The sequence below is a fragment of the Tigriopus californicus genome, chromosome 11 (genome assembly GCF_007210705.1).
Source record: "Tigriopus californicus strain San Diego chromosome 11, Tcal_SD_v2.1, whole genome shotgun sequence".
NCBI lineage: Eukaryota > Metazoa > Arthropoda > Copepoda > Harpacticoida > Harpacticidae > Tigriopus > Tigriopus californicus.
The window spans coordinates 8,568,096-8,585,772 of record NC_081450.1 but is presented as its reverse complement, the minus strand read 5'-3'; the positions used below and the strand labels follow the sequence as shown (position 1 = coordinate 8,585,772).

At 41.6% G+C, this 17,677-nt stretch overlaps 2 protein-coding genes across 2 annotated transcripts in view; both read left to right on the top strand.

Moving 5' to 3' along the window:
* The first annotated feature begins 13,320 nt into the window (after window positions 1–13,320).
* On the top strand, window positions 13,321–15,027 carry LOC131890301 (brain-specific homeobox protein homolog). Its single transcript, XM_059239624.1, has 4 exons — window positions 13,321–13,604; window positions 13,704–13,885; window positions 13,965–14,118; window positions 14,181–15,027. Exons 1-4 carry the CDS (start codon window positions 13,541–13,543, stop codon window positions 14,486–14,488), a joined length of 708 nt encoding a protein of 235 aa, XP_059095607.1. The 5' UTR covers window positions 13,321–13,540; the 3' UTR covers window positions 14,489–15,027.
* A 676-nt stretch (window positions 15,028–15,703) lies between these two features.
* Window positions 15,704–17,677, top strand: part of LOC131890817 (uncharacterized) — a gene marked incomplete in the record, with an annotated part of 3,138 nt that continues 1,164 nt past the window's right edge. Inside the window, 4 exon segments of the mRNA XM_059240250.1 lie at window positions 15,704–16,142; window positions 16,225–16,396; window positions 16,464–16,821; window positions 16,898–17,677. Coding sequence (XP_059096233.1) covers window positions 15,770–16,142; window positions 16,225–16,396; window positions 16,464–16,821; window positions 16,898–17,677 — 1,683 coding nt within the window.

Sequence of the window (17,677 nt, the reverse complement as noted above, 5' to 3'; positions counted from 1 at the left end):
AAATGTGCGAACTAGCACAATGAAAGAATGGAAAACATGTACACTTGACACACCGGACTTGGTGGCTAGTCTCCAACTTATTCTCAAGTCCGAGTACATGCTAGTACATACATAAGTATTTGTACCACTGACATTTATTTTGCAGTCGCTGATGACAATAAGGACAAGAATTATCACATCTGGCTCTTGTCATGGCATATGACTGGGGCAATTTCTTGCACTACGTACCTACATAAATGGATGGTTCTCGTCCAATCCAACACGAAATGCACTTTTCAAATGTACCCATGAGATTGGTTTTACTTCCTCATGAGTCTACCAAACCGTGCCACCCCACTAATACTTCTTCTTCTCATCTTTACTTGTGCGTACTTCATCACGCCCGAGGTTGGTGGGTAATCATGTTGGTTGAGCTCTGTTGTTGGTGTGACTCATCCCTTGACAATGTTGGGCTTCCATGTCAAGAAGAACACCAACCACCACCACTCGGATTAATTTGAAGATGACGACAACCACGAAGACGAAGAAGACGACGGCGACAAATACGTACGCATTAGAATTGAGTGGGCCTTCCGCCCAAAGATGGTACAACGAATATGCGATGGTGGCGTTAACAGTCTATCTCCTTCTCGTCCTCTCTTTCGTCTTCCTTCTTTCTGTCTTCTTTTTCCTCACCTTCCTCCCATCCTTGCCTCCAAACCCAAATCTCCCTATCCCAGTTCTGAGGAGGAGATCACTTTTTTCGATAACGTGCTCACAAGGTCTTCAGATGATCACAATGAACAGTCAGTCGAGGGCTCAAGGCCTCCCTCCCGCTCCGACTCCCGCTCCGACTCCAGTTCCGAGTCCTGTTCCCGAGCTGCTGTGTCTAATGGTCTTGAGGTGACGGACGCACTCACGCACGCACGCACGCACGCACGCAGGCACGCACGCCGCCCTTCTACCACTTACTAGTTGAAGCTGAAACCATAAACCATGGATAGGGACTGCAGATGTCAAACCTCTTTCATATGTGGAAGTCCAAATCCGGCAGCTCAGGAATTTAAATATCAAGTTCAAAACTTAACGAATTGTCAGCCTACTGACTACGTACGGACTAGGACACAAAACCGCCAGGAGTGGGAGAAGGAAGTAGTCACATCTCCTGGTGGGTGAATGAATGAAATGAAATCAGGGCCTAGGACACAAAATTAGATATGAGGCTGTACGTAATTGGTTTATTTTCTTTCAATTCTAACTACCAGCTTGGTCGCTTTAACCCAAGCCTCCGTGTAAGACCTAGAGATGAACTGAGAGCTGAAAATATATTTCACTTGAATATCTTCCTTCTTTTCAAAGTGTCACATCTAGGTTAAGGGTAATCGTGACTACAGCTCTAATCCTAAAAGTTGGAGCTGAAGGTAGATTTGAAATCGATCAGCAGTCCCTTATCATTGGTGCTAATCCATTGGATCGTCATTGGACACTTACATTTATTCTAACCTAGTCCATTTGAAAGTGGATTTAAAAACCGGCTAAAACTTGGCTCGAGTGTAACTCGAATCTTTGCTGAAAATTGATTTCAAGTCTTGATTGAGCAAGAATGTATAGATGAAGCTCCTTCATCCGATCAAAGTATCGTATTTCTCTAGACCGACCTCCTTAGCTTGTATCATAATGGTGATGGTGGTGGTGCTAGCTCTCTACTCTTGATCTTCTTGTTCTTCTGCCTTTCTCCCTCCCACGACGAATCGACGAACGGCGTAAGCCTCCCTAGAAATACCGTATCAGTACGTTTGTTCTGATTCATGAAGTGAATCAAATGGAAAAAATCGTATCATTTCCTGACCTTTGCTAAATTCAAGACAAGGTGTGGAATGCTCCAGGCGGCTAGACTTCCAAGTCAGCTTACGAACAAAGTGTGCGTACGTACACTGTATTTACCTTACTTAGAACGAGCGGTATGCATGCAGGAAGATGCTCTAGAGAATAAAATGCAGGTTCATAAGAGGGACTCAAGCATGCTTCCTTTTAGGACACCCAAATATTGCCCCATGTGAGCGAGGGTGACGGCATATCCTACTGTAGAAAGCGATTGCTCCATTCACGATTTTAAATTCATCTACGATCTTAATATAATGCCTTTCCACAGTGATCGGAATATCTGGTCCATCACAATGCTTGTTCTTTGTTTTTTGTCATACGTTAGAGTTTATTACATATTTTCTATAAAGAAAAAAAACTCGTTTGCATTTTGTATCATTGAAACCATGAATCTACTGTGACCTAATTGGACCCAATTTTTGTGGCGGGTTTTGAGAACCAAGTGGAAGAACACTTTCGCCTAAACTTTTTCAGTTGTTTGCTCTTCCCTAAAGGAGGGTATTAGCAATGGATCAGAATATGCAGAGTACAATTTAAACTAAAACTTAACACAGAGACCAAAATATAAATCACCGTCATGCTCAACCTATCCGCCAAATCTCAACCAATAGAATAAATGTTAATCAGGACAAACTTTTTAAGTCAATGGGTATCCAATAAGTTTTGACCTTGATCCACGGTGAGTGACTGAAATAAGTACACATATATGATTTAGTCAAAACCTTGTCCTCCCAAATCCTTGACTATTAATCTGATTTCCAATCCTCAGCTAAGCCAAATGCATCCCGTTAAGTGCAGATCTTTTGAAATTCAATTTATTCTGACTGGTATTATCGATTTTCGGATAAGAGCGATAAGCGACAAAACTTGGTCAATCAGGTCTCCCCTACCAACACATTGGGACTGGTTTTCAGGCAAAAAAGAATGCCAGTCAAGGTTTTGGTTTTGGCACGCTCGGGCGAGAATAAGCCATTCATGGTAAGGAATGAGTCATGTCGGTCTGTCCCTTTGCCACAGCCAATCATCGGTTTTATACATGATCACCTTCAACCTTTTAAACCATTGGCGTCAAGTAAGAATATTCGTTATTTCATCTCTGTTCCTCATTAATAGAATAGGGCTCCAAGCTTTAATAAAACTTGACCATTTCAAGCAAAAAGACGTCACTAAAATCTTTGTTAATTGGCATTGGCCTCATCAACAATCTACGAGCTACAATTTAACAATTGGAGGGATGAAGAACGCTGGAAAGAAGGAAGGAAAGAAAGAAAGAAAGATGGAGAGTGTGAGAGATCGAGAATGCTGTGTGTGTGTGTGTGTGCATGTGCGTGTGTGTGGAGGGACCTTGTTCGTTTACACTTACACAAGTGGAAAGTGGTCTAACGAATGAGACTGAGACACTCGCTGGACAAGCACAGTCAGATTGATGCATTTCCTGGCCAAATCGAGTGCTCGTAGAAAAATTGTGGTTAGTATTTCAACCTCACTTGCTCATTTTACACAACGGTTCAAATCAAACCATCTTATGATTGCCTCAGGGCGATGAACTTTTCCTTTCTCTGTTTTAACTGGCCTCACCACGAGTTTTAATCACCGGATATGCATGCCATTTCTCTCTTTATTGTAGGTGAGTGTGGGTAAGTATCATGCTTCATCATCGAACACACCAAAACAATCCTGCAGGTTCGAGCCTGTGCAAGCTATGGACGTTGAATTGGATGGAATTGATGAGGTGAAATCGCAATGAAAGAAATCGTGTTATCCCTTTACCGTCTCAAGATCGGCCCATTATTGCACAAGTGGTCATCCACGATCCGTTCTTCATCGTTGACACGCTTTGTCTCAAATGAAATGTTCTCTTACAATATCTTAACCATATGTGATGACACTTTTGAAAACCCTGAAACCAAGAGGAATACGTTTGATGGTGTTGGTATATTTATGAGGAGATGTCATAAGAGTTTATGATATCTTTTAAAACACATTCTTGAGTATTCACCCCTACCTTTTTTTTGTTCTGACTTCTTTTGGGAGGACGTATAGCCCTTAAATGCTTTTTCCTGTAAATTTTGTCCTTCAGACTGTTTTAAAGTGAAACACTTAAACCATCACTGAGAATTGTGCGTAATGTCTTCTCAGTGCAAAACTAGCCATAAGTTTATACCTTCTCCTGGGATCACAAAATTGAGTGATGCCGCACAAAATTGCACTGTGAATGGGGTCCATTATAGTGGCACCATTATCGTCAATCCATTGATAATCCATCGACCACTGGTCTATGGATAATCTTAAGGAAGGAGAGAGAGGAAAGGAAGGAGGTTCGGAGAGATTGGCAGATGAGTGGCGATCCTTTCTCAACGTTCTCATATACTATATCACATTGTCATATATATTTATAACGAACTTTTAGAAGGAAGGCGGCTCTAAACTCCTTGGGCAAAACGAGTGCGTCTGTGAAAAGTTTTACTTTGGGAGTAGGGCTCATTTTTGGCCTGGAACCCTACTGAGACATTTGCTTGATATATTGCATTGTAAAGAAACGACAAATTTAACTTCTTAAGGGGCTGCTTGAGTAAGGGAAGCTTTGAGTCTCAATTCTAGTGCATCAGGTTGTGGTAGACGTATCGCCCCTGAAAATATTCTTGAGAAGCATATGCCGCACTTTATTTATTCTGTGAGATTAAGTAATATCATTTTAATGGTCGGTTAGTGGGTTGGCTTGGGGTTGGTTTGGATTTTCAAGGGCTTTTCTAACCGCTACAGGGAATTTCATCCCCGGTAGTATGAAAATGATAGGTTATAATTCGTCTATTTATTACCTGTTATATTCTAGTCATCCGTCATCATTTATATGTATTCGTTACTCGTGCTCCCACCATTTCACTTGCTGTAGTTCAGATTTCTCTGATATAACTATATACCTCCACAAACAAGCAATAAACATCTAGTCAACAGCCGCCATCCGGTAATCTTACATTACCTTTCAATCTTTATATGATATTTGGTCTACCAACGAATTTGAATTGGCAGATCGAGCCAGTCCTTGAATGTAGTGTTGATCTGGAATGCTATCTAAAAAATTGTCCAAGTCTGACTTGAAAGATGAAACCGGATCAACAAGGCCTACGTATTCCCTACGAATATTAGAGGGAAGCAAATTAAACAATGAAGGAGCCCGAGAAAGAAGAGAAGTGGACTTCATTGTTCGAACTAGCCTGGATTCTCGAGGTCTTGCAGGTGCTCTCAAAAAGCACATTAAGCCTCTACGGTCACTACAATTGGCCCTAAATCTTGGGCTGGGACAAAGCTAATGAATGCTTTTGAAGACTACAATATCAAATACCTTTCGTACCTTCTCTGAATCCTGTTACAGTCCCAACTTTTTAGTCTCTCCCAATATGAGAGCTCTCTCAATCCTGTGATGTTCCTAGTGAAACATCTTTGGACTTTTCGAATTTTTGCGGGCCCAAATGAGGTTGAATATATATACCTCTTTCTTTTTTTCTTTTTTAAGGGGCTGTTCTAATTGCTACAAAGAATATAATCCCAGTGCCATCGCAATGAATCGTTACATTTCGTCTATCTTTAATCGCTAATCATTATTTGCTTTATCATTTGTGATGATTTTCGATGTCATTTTTTTTTTCATTTTTTTTATTTACAATGCTGTTTTTCATAACTTTATGTATTGTAAACCTTTTTTACAGACTTCCTTGCCGCTACTGGTATTGGAATCCTAGCAGTTCAAGACGAGAAATTTATTCATTTTATTTAACTTTTATTTATATATATATTATTTGATCGACCAACGAATTAGAGTTGGTTGATCTGGCTAACCCTTGAATATAAGGTTTATCTGGAATTTAGTCAAAAACTTGTCCAAGTCTGACTTTTTTAACTTTTGTAAGTGCACAATATTGCATATTTTAATCCTCTTAACATTTTGACCTGTTTTTCACTTCTTTCCGTGTTTTGTGACCTTTTTCTGTACATGTATTTGTGGGCTGAATTAGGTCAGAAAAAACTTCAAAACAGATTTTTGTCCCAAAGACATCGAATTTGTCAATGTGTTTTGCTTTAGTAAGGATTTCATGGATTTTTTGTTGTGTTTTTTCGGACAAATCGGCAATGTTTGGATGAATTACTTTAGTCACGAGAAAAAACAGAAAAATATTTGCTTTTCTGGGTATATTTAAACATATCATATATGAAATAAAAACGAAAAAATTCAAGGAGAAATAGCTCCAGTCCTCCAGAACAATCACGCTAGTCAGGCATTGATAGAGAGGAAAATGACATGCCCTCACCGGAGATAAAGCCGACTGATTCACCTTTATTCCATGGATGGAGGGCATTTTTTGTTATTTTTCCAAGTTCGTTGGTACGAGCTTCTCTCGTGCATATCGGGATATTTTGTTCAAAGGTAGGCTTCGATAACCAAAGGCTGGTCAAAATCATTACTAAACTTCAACTTCAACACACAAAAGTCTCTCCAGTGCGTCAACAAAATCATTATTCTAAGTATCGTATCCAACAACCACATTGAACAAAAACGTGTTTCAAATCATAGCAAAGCAGTACAGTAGATTGATAGAAAGCAACAAGAACTCGTAACATACGTATATTAAAATTTCTATTTTAGGCATGAATTGCAAAAAGTTGCAATTAAAAAAAAAATTCCCACCAATTCAAGGTGCATAGAAAGAAGCACCAATAATAAATCCGTTTTGCCCTCAAAATACATATCACTGATATGGATTTTGAGTGCATACGGATTTATTATGTATTGATCAAATCCTAATATCAAAATCCCGCCCACCTGTGGTTGTGTATTGCTGGTTATGTCCATGCATAAATAAGTCAGCGAAGCAGGGATGGACTCGTGTCGATGTACTGCATAGTAATAGTTTTCTGTCATCTGCATAACCATCCAGCGGCTTGATCATGCAGCAGCGATTCCCAAGCTTCACCCTGAGAGGAATTCATTTCCATTGTTTACGACAAGAAATGATGGAACGGAATCAGGATACTGGGAATGGACTCAGGCCCATTACCTGAATTAGTAAGTTCTGTTATTGTTGTAACTTACGTAGGTTCTTTCAGGTTGTCTGACCATCAGATTCAGCAATACTCACACAAGTACATTACTGTTTGCTAGATTATGACTTATCAACTATTAAATTTTGATATTTTATTTGTGGGTTGCAGCAAATCATTCAGTCTGATCTACAGAACACGCTTCAGACACCATGGTAGCACCTAAAGCTGCTGTTCAACAAATAAAATGTTTTCCGTCAGTCACTATTTTTCAAGCGATTTGTTCTTCGCTATTCCATAATGACACTAACCACGGACTTCTAGAGATGTGGACTGCAAACGGAAGCAAGCATTTCTTGTCTCCTAAACCGTTGATTCTATTCCAAATAAGCAAATAAGCATTTGATACGACCACAATATCTTGCTGAATAGATGAACTAGGTCAAATTTGAGCCCGGAGCTTTGCTTCAGAAACTCAGGAGATATGTCCAAAGTTAGGTGGTAAACACTACATAAAATTCGAACTTTCGGCCTGCTCTTGGTCAGCTACAAAGGCTTTTGACAACATAATTTTTAAATGATCCACTTTACAAGGAAATAAAATGAAAATGACCTACATTTAATTGAGGATATCTACATTCCTTTTCTGATTACTTTAATTCGAGAAGTGGCTCAGAGTTGATATGACCAAGAGCAGGCCGATTTGGGGGGAAGCTCGTTCTCAGTTCCTATTTCTAGAAGTTCGTGCATTAACGTAGTTGGTTGCCTATGGCTTGTGCGTGATCCGGAACGTCAGAAACTATTCCTTTGATGGATTTGATGTTAAAGGATCAGCCTAATGCTTGTTCAAATGTTACAGGTTTCAATATTCTACGTATACCGATTTCTCAAAGTACATGCATTATCAATTTTCCAATTTGTTCATTAACAACCTTGAACAACACCAAACAGGTGGCTTCAATTGATGGGATTTATTCGTTCACATCTTTGGATGGAAGAATCCATAATATTAACGATGAGATGGATCAGATAGTCTGTAAGGTTCCCGCATCTTTGTCACTTTTAGCGTTGGGTGGATGATGGCTGGCCAATAACTCGCCCACCCAAGATGACACCCAATGACAAGCCATTCTTCCCTTCATCAAGATCAATTCAGAGTCAATTTGCCTCTTCGATTGTCAAATCCTCTCGGTTGCTTGTTGGTTGGCTGTTGGTTGGCTGGTTGGTTGGCTGGTTGGTTGGCTTGGTTGGTCTGGTGGTTGACTGTATGTCGGGTTGACTTTGCCTTGCCTTCCTCTCAAAAGCTTTCCTCTCTCCAAAGGACTCCTCTTGCTCTGCCTTCAACCCTCTGAAACGTAGAGGAAACACCAATAAGACGAAATAAAAGGCAACTCCAATGAATCTCGGGTAAGATCCGAAAAAAGATTCGAGTCGTTTTTCGAGGACCGACATCAAACTTTGGCTGATTCCAGCCACGGCGGCCAGCATTTGCTATGTTTGGTTAGGGGTTCTGATCTCGGGTTATCTAGCGGATGGGCCTGAATACGTATCTTTTTTTTTGGTTTGGGGTGCTGAGGTCGGTGGGGTGACCTGTTTGCCCTGAAATCCCAGTTTAAGAAAATATCTGTTTCTCCCCCACGTGTAGTATGCATCCTCTATTTGAGCCCCAATGACCGCAGCAAGGCTGAATATGATCGAGAAGGTGCAACGGAGCTTCGCAAGAAAGAAACATCGCTGGTGTAGGTCACCAAAGTTATTGGAAAGACTTCAGACCCTTGAGTTATACAGCATCAAACGAAAATATGAACTATATCTTATTCTTTATATTCCTAAGTGCCGCCTGGGCCTTTGTCCTAATCCATGGTCAAACAAACTCCCCTAATGAGAAAAAAAGGAATTACATTTACCATTCGACAGGGCGAGTTCGTTGGACAATAAAATCTAAAGAGCCTTAAGGCTTTTTTGTGTTCAAAAGCTTTTGCCCGTACCTTCACAGCGAATCTAAGCTTAGATGAACGAACCCTTGTTTAGTTTTCAATAGGACCTAAATTGTTTGCTTCCAAACTGTCCCTTATATCGGCAAATTCAAATTTGGTTTATGACCAACTATTTCATCATTCATTATTTCAGCGGCTTGCTAGGAAATCACTCACCAACATCGGTTAAAAACCATAAAACTTACCCCCCTCTCAAAAAATATCCCGCTGAAAAAGTATTTTGAAATGATTTAAGTTACTGTAGCAATTAAAGAAACTCTCATCTCATTCTTCAGAGTCCTATTGAGAACGAAAGCACGCGGACGAATCAAACTAATAATAAATCATAGCCTGGACGCAGAAGAGTGATCTGCAGTATGACATGAAAATATTGAGAATAACAACACTGCTCTTGATTGGTTTCAATCCGTTTCATCCAACAGCCTCCACTCCATGACTTTTCTGACTCTGTTTGGCACTTTGGATCACTTATTGATCATTGTACGGACACTGTGGCCTCTATTTTGTGCTTGCAAAAGACTTGAAACTTGACTCTCACGCTGCATGTTACCAACTCATCGGTTTCTCAACCGACCATTTGGGAAATTGTTTGCCTGAAATAATTTTCTGTATGTACTAGGTACCATTGAACAAACCAAGTGTAAAAAGATCTATTTGCACGATTTACCGCGTACAATTTGCTTAAACTAAGTGGCATCAAAGCTCAATAATATCTGGTACTAGACATTAGAAAATCGACATGGTTGGTTCCCAGTTAAGCTCTCAAAACACCGTCTGTATGCACAGTGTTCCAAGAAAGAGGAACTTTTAACAAGAGCTGAGGATGCCAGCCCGTGAACGTACGGTCTCACCAGATCAAATGGCCCTGATCCCTCTCAATAGACCCAATCTTCAGTCCAATCATGGGATAAATAGTCCTCCTTCTGGCACCACTGGAACACGAGGCCGGAGCGAGCCAGAAAGACAAGCGAAACTGGCTTCCTGCTTGCGTGCGCCCTCTGCCTCTTCCAAGCGTGGAAAAGGCGGAAAAGCGGAAAAGCAATAGTCAAAAAACCATGGATGGAACCATAGGCAACTTGCTTGCTCTTTACGGCACTATCGAGCCCGTTACGTCGAAAAGGACGAAGAATCGGGAGGAAAGGCGTGGTTTAGGGAGGGAAATCAACCAATCACGGCGGCCAACAACCAATACGGAACATACTTAGCAGTGAATGTCGACCCAAGAGAGTCTATCTGATCTCGTGTCACCAATTCAGGGCGATCTGCCCGTAATGTGCTCGCACTTGATGGCTGCGATTTAGTCCTTGCAGATATGGCATCCCCTCAACAGGTCCAAAGGTGTGATAAAGTGGAGGGAACTACCGATCAAGGGACCTCATCCCCCAGCTCCATGTCACAAGAAGATAGTCCACAAGGCAATCACCATCACCATCATCATCATCCTTTAAGGAACAGCAGCAGTTCATTTCTCATCGAAGACATTCTCTTCCAAAGGCCTAAAGGGTAAGCCGAGAAGCTATTCATCCATCAGTTTCAACACTTGGCACTGGTAATGAGCAAAATCCAAATCAAGACAAGGGAGAAGACGCGGCGTAATGGTTAGTGCAGGCTTCTCGCATGAGAGAGATCCCGGTTTGATTCTCCTTTCCCAATTCGCTAACACCACTAAACAACATTGATCGACAAGCATGCAAAAAAGAAATCTTCTCATTAGTTCTGTACTATTTTTTTGGATATTTAGTGCATGTCGAGTTATAACAAACCAATCAAATTGAGCAAAATACTTTCTAAGGGCTAAATCAGCACTGAAGATCAAAGTGGAATTTCAAATCCGTATGTCCATTTGTCGATCAAATTGAGTTGACTAAAATATTATTGATGTTTTTAGAATGTCGTCATTGGAATGAAAATTATCTGGTTAAGGAGTACGATTCACTTGGTTGTTGATTTCCGTACATGTGTAGCATGTGGCTCAAATCCTGAAAATCCTAAATCCTGAGGCAAAGATTTTTGCAAAGAAGATGGATAATGAGAATGCATCATGCTGAGCGAGTGACCGAGCAACACTTGAGTTCTCAGGGGTTGGGACTTTCCGAATTCATTAAGATTTAATACCCAGAATGAGCCCTGCTCACATGTGATTGGGACTCGTGCCAGTCTATCCAATAGAAGGTACATCAAGATGGTCAGGGAGAAGAAAATATAACTGTCAAGCAATTACATAGATGAAAGAAGCTCGGGAGACTGCTATCAACCACATAATTATTCACATCCCTCCGTTGTCCAATGTCAATGAATGAGCCCGAACCGTCATGCCGTTGGCGATCCGTTCTTCTCGCATTCTTGACCGCGTGAAAGACAAAACCGCATCTACCACATGTAATCGGTTAAGAGATACAGTGTTGTGGTTTTACCAACCAAGCGACTCAAGCAACAAATCAATGGCCTTATTGTGATGTCTGAGAGCCAGTTATGACAATGGTCTTTCTCTGCTCGGTTTTTCATATAGTATCAACGAGTCCTAGAACCAAAGCCATAAACTGGATAAAAATATGAATTCGTTTAAGGACATCACAGAAGCCTAAATGATTCACTAAACATGACAAGAGGACACTTCCATCCTTTTTCTATCCTGCCACATGCTATTTGTGCAAATGTGATAAATAGAAAGCATCCGGCGCATTCTTGACAAATCGAGGCGCTCCTGCCTAATACATTCTTTATAGGATTTCAGAGAAACAATGCAAATGAAACTACTTGGAAAAATGATTTGTCAAGTCAAGTGAAATTTAGTGTGCGAAAAACTTCGGCTTTTAAGAACCTACTCAACCTTTATTCATGGAAATCGGGTTCTTCCGGATTGTGACAAAATTTGAACGTTACTCTTCTTGATGTGTCGAACAAGTAGCGTACACCCAAATTTGATGTAACTTGATCTTTAGCTCTACACTTTGTGTCAATTGAGTTTTGTATCGCTGCTCAAACTTTAGACAATCTCGTACTTGTTTTTTTTATGTAAGTTCTGATTTTTCAACCCGGAGTTGCTTAACTTTCGTCTAGGATTTGATCACCTTGATTAATTTGAATGATCACGGATAGTCGGTGTTTTAATCAAGACTCATCTCAAAGAGGCGCAACAAAACATCCAGAAGATGCTGAATAGTGTCAATATGTACATACGCTGTGCGATACTTCTAGTACGTAGACGGCTCTTTAAAATTGCTTGTAAAAAGAGCACTTAGATCAATCATATATTACCAGTTTCCCCCAGAAGGTGGCCAGACATAACGGCAATTTCACTTTCTGCATTGAAAACAACTTAATTAAACATTCAAAGTATTTGAACCCTGGTCATCTGCCGAGGTTCTTTAATAAAAAATGGCATTCATTTTCCACCGTCGAAGAGACAAGTGTGAGTTTCACGAAGCAAGCCAATATGAGTCACCTCGGGTAACGCAGCCTAACGTCCTCCGGTGTCAATTGCGATCGAGTTCGGCATAATTTGGAGGCTCTTGTGGTCGCAAATGAAGGCCATAATGTGTGTTGTAATCAAACATATCATCGCATTAGAATATCATTGCTCAACGAAAGTAAATAACTCTTTTATGTTTGATTCATAGGTTTAATGCCACGGAAAGAAAGAATCTTTTAATCGCTCAACCATTCTTGTATTAAAAAGTACTAGCATCATTGATCAAATGACTGTTGCAAATGCCTGTTGTGTGTTAATATCAAAGTAAATGTCCCTTTTAAAGATATTCGTATCAATGGAAAAGGGGCAATCACATCTACATAAGGACCGTAACAGTATTGGACCATATATTTTTATTCCGAAAATAGAAAGGGCAAAGCGTGCATTTGATCATTGAAAAACTACCGCAAAAGTTTCGCAACGGTTTTTTAAGTTACATTTTATGGAATACTTTTACTGGGAATTTCGAGTAGAAGTAAGTTTAAAACCTATTCATTTGTATTCTAATTTCAAACAGAGATAATCTTTCATCCCCCAAGGAATAAATTGTTGTTGATCTGGCTCGCCCTTAAAGGATAGCCAAATTTTTTATCAAAAGAGCATACTCCAAAAGGATCATTGCTTATGTGCTCCTTGCAGTTCTCAAAGCTCAACAAATAAAGCTAGAAAGGAGTCCAAGAAAGAAGGGTGGCAAAATTCGTTGTTATTTTATTAGCCGAGAGAGAAAGTTTACTCGCTACCACAAAGATTTGAGGAATCTGGGAAGACACTCAAATTCTCCAAAAAAATGGAACCGAATTCGGGTTCAATTAAATTTTAACCTTTTACTCTAGCCTAAAAAACGAAACAAACGCTCTGAATCCGTTCTCTACTTATCATTATTGATAAGGGCCTCGGTGTGTAATTATTACTTCCTACGATGATTGATAAAGGTCCATTTCCTGTTTCAGCCGGAATTAAACGAATCTCATCCTGACGTGACCATTCCTACTACTCCCGTGCACCTGCGTCAATACCTGAATGAATATTCCCATTTGGCGGCATATTTCTCGCCCGCCGCCCGGCCGCCGCTGCTGCTGCTGTAGCGGCTGCCGCGGCCGCGGCCTCATCCTCCACCCATGGGAGTGGTGGCGAGTTGCCGTCACCGCCCTCCGAGGACGTGCCCATTTCCATGGGAAATTTTGGATCGATGTTGTCATTGCACAAACAACATCCCTCGCTATTTCTGCCCAATGGTAAACTCATCAACTTATTCATCCTCTTTTTATACTTGTGTCGTTGATTATTATGCATGCAGTGCATAGAGTGTGTACATACTTCCGTATCCATTTCAGGCATGTCGTTCTCGTCATTCTTTTCGGCGGAAAGTGGGAAGCAGTGTCGGCGGAGAAAAGCGAGGACAGTGTTTTCCGATGCGCAACTCTGCGGCCTAGAAAGGCGATTCGAAGCCCAAAGATACCTCTCTACACCCGAACGAGTGGAACTAGCCACGGCACTGAGCTTGTCAGAAACCCAGGTGAGAGGGCATGGCCCACCCACATCACCAAGCTCAAGTTCCAGCCGGACTGCGATTGAACAAGCATTCATCGTTTCAGGTTAAAACGTGGTTCCAAAATAGGCGAATGAAGCACAAGAAGCATCTGAGGAAGCATAGCGGCGATTCCAGATCTCCGGGCTTTGTTCCATCTTCCGGCCAAGATGAGCCGACTCAAAATTCAGACACTCAAGTTGATTTTAGTTCAAATTCAGGTGAGAGTTGGAGCCAGGGGAAAAGAAGGATTTCAAACCTGAAGTTATGTTTGTTGTTCCAGATCTTGGCTTAGCTCGTCCCACTAGATCTGGTTCACCTTCCCTGTCGGTCCCGGGATCCCCTCTCCCCAGTCACGGTGGATTCCCGACGTCTCTCCTAGTTCATTCTCTCACGTCCTCCATCAACGCATCCAAAGTTCACAACGCATTCGGCGGGAGCACCAAGAACAGTTTTAATACTAGCAATCACCTGTCCGCTCCAGGCTCAACTGTTCTGAATATGTCGCCCTCATCAGCTTTTGTACAAGCTAGCGAAAGTAGGCCAATGACAACTTCCAGTGTATTTTATCCACGCTCTTCATGTCAATGATTTTGTACCTCCAGTCACCGTTACAGTACATGCATTCACTCATAGCCCATACTCTTAATGTTGAATTACCTATGTTGATAACCCTAAACAACTCTTGCCCTAAAATACATTGAAAATGAAAACTTGCCGCTCAGTTTACTCGTATTAGGACCTCAAAATAAAATGAGTAATTTCGCTTTTCTATCATAATAACGGTTCTCATGGGTATAGCAACGACTTTCATGAATGCGAAGGAAACCAAGCACCTCTGTTGGAAAGTTTTTCTTTAAAAAACTGTTTTCATGATTGCATTCTTGACTCCCACCCTTTACGAGATCTACGTTTATTATTTAATTACTTTAATTCGGAAAGTGGCTCAGAGTTGCCATGACCAAGAGCAGGCCGATTTGCCAGCTTTTTCGCAATCCATATTTCTAGAAGTCCGTGCTTTATGCAAGGAGAGGAGTACTTCTGAATGAATGGCTTAATATGATTATATAAACCAGTGATCGAATGGAATTGAAATTGTTCCGAATAAATAGAGTTTCTCGAAGCCTTAATGGGGCACTCAAATGGTCCGGTTTTCGGTCTCTGCGGTAATTTGAATTGAAAAAAATGGTTTACGACACAGCCCATGGAAGCTTTGTACCTTCTTTGAACACAACTAAATATTCTGAACTGATCTAATCTCTTCGAATAAAAGTGCACTTAATTTTTTTTTCTTACATCAACTCGAATGAAACACGCCAGACTGTCAGTGAAACGACATGAATTGCATTTGTTTTTATTTGCTTTAGTTTTTCACGGGGTTTTCTAACCCCTACAGGGAATATAGTCCCCAATACTATTAAAATGAAAAGTCGCGTTTCGTCTATTTTTCCCCTTTTAAATTTTTAATGATATTTGGTCTAACAACAGATTTGAGTTGGCAGACTGAGTTAGTCCTTGAATGTAGGGTTGATCTAGAATGCCAGCTAAAAAATTGTCCAAGTCTGACTTGAAAGAAGCTACCGGATCAACAACACCTAGGTATTCCTTACGAATACTAGAAGGAAGCACATTAAATTGACAACATTTTTATGCTTTCTTTGCCATTATTTTTGCCTTATTGCAATTGTAGTCGTTGGTTCATTCACTGACAGCCTTTTTGTCAATTTTCTTTGACAATTGACAAATGACAACACTGCTGGTACTTCCAAGGAGAGAAAATCAGATAAGTTCTCGGATCTTTCCTCAATAATATCGCGCAACCTAACGATGATCAGGTGATCCATATCAGTTGGTGGCCTTGGTTTCCAAACGATGCCTTCTAAATTTCAAGCCAAGTTCAAAGTGACGAGTGGGGAATCTCGACGGCAAACATCCAAGCCTTTGGCCGAACAAACCGGGCGGTTTGAGCTGAATGCTATGACCGTGGATTTACCGACATCCTCCTCGACCCCTCGACAGTCGGACTCAAGAGCAGGTCAGTCGGGTGGAAAGCGACATTGGGTGGATGGTGATACAGAAGACATCCATGATTTACCTCAGAGTCTGGTCAACCCCATGTTTGAGGATATGGAGAATCAGACCTACACCAAGACGCAGCCAGCGCCGCCACATCATGCTACTTACCGAAACTTTAAGCATTTAGACGAAATCAGTTTGAGAGAGAGTAGTGATTTTTGTGAACCAGGTAAGCTATACTGTGCGTGTATCTTTATATAACAAGTATTGAGAGAAGGGGCCGTTTCATGGGAGGTCTTTGCTTTGAACAGCCCCAGACAGTATTGATCCGTCGTTTACCACCGAAAATGGACTGCATTCCTTCTTGGGAACTCGGACATTTGGCATTTCCACATTGGAATTGGTGGACTTGGGCTTGGCGGGAACCGGGAGTTTTGATGCTCGATCACCAACGCCATTCACCTTGACGAACCTACCTAGAAGGTAAGATTACACATCTATTGTTTAATAATCTCGGGGCTTTCGCTGAGTGTCCATTATTCGGTTCTAGTCCGTGCCCAAATGCCTCTGTGAAGAAGAACTCGCCTTGGCAAGCGTTCCTCATACTTATGTGCTTGTTTTGGGATGTGGAGACTCTGATTGGCACCTCACTCAAAATGTTCCACCATGGTCGATTGGCCTTCTTTTCCATTTACATTGGAACCCTACTGACCGTGGTTTTCCCGTTGGCCTTCACGCACTGCCTCATTGGACAATCGCAGTCTGGTCACTGGACAACCGCCTTGTCCATTAAGCCTTTGGGTCAAGGTTTAGTGCATGCTATTGTATTGGTTTCGGCGATATTGGGCAATCAAAAAATGATCCATTGTGTGCATTCAATTCAAACCGCAGTCCTTGGCATTACCCAGGTAGCTGTTCTCATTTCTGGGTCTATAACTCACTGATTACTTCAACCACTCTTAAACTATGCATGCCCGCTTTTAGGGCTCGATGTCTAGCTTCTGCCACGAATGTGAAGATGGCTGGATGTTGACCAACCCAAACGCTTCGTCGACGTGTCCAATTTCCGATGCAACTGCGAACCACAGTGGTCTGGAGTCTGGAGCTTGTTTCACCGACCAATTTGATCCCTTTGATGCCCAATGGAGTGAGCGGGTCCATGGCAACCCAATGATCACGAGCGGTTCTTTCGTCTTCACGCTACTTGTAGTGTCGTGCTTCTTGTATTTAGGATTTAGCGTCTTCCGTCGAGCTTTGCCATTGATTCTCAGCGTGGTTGCCACTCTCCTCCTTATAGTGTTCATTCGGGTGGGATCGAATATGAATCGATCCGACTTTGCCCTGGTGTTTGAGATCCCCTGGCCATCGTTTGGAAAGGCCAAAACGTGGATCATGGCCGGGCAGAGTGCCATCAACACCGGCGTCTTACTCTCAGGCCTGCTGTATTTCACGTCCTCCCACAACCTACGAAATCACGCCTTTCCGAGCCAACTCATGGGTTGCATTGGGATTCACACTCTGGTGATGATTCTGGCCTATGTCATTGTTGGCGGCGTGTTTGTTACTCGTGGACGTGATGGGACTCCATTCGAGATGCCGCATTTGCTGAAGTTTCTCTATTTCGACTTGCCCGAGTATTTCTTCCAGTTCGAGATTCCTCAGGTGTGGCGAGTGTGCTATGCACTGCTCGTGTTCCTCATCGAGTTAATCGCCCTAATAATCTTGGGAATGTGTCTGACGTCTGTGTGGCAGAAAAAGGCCAAT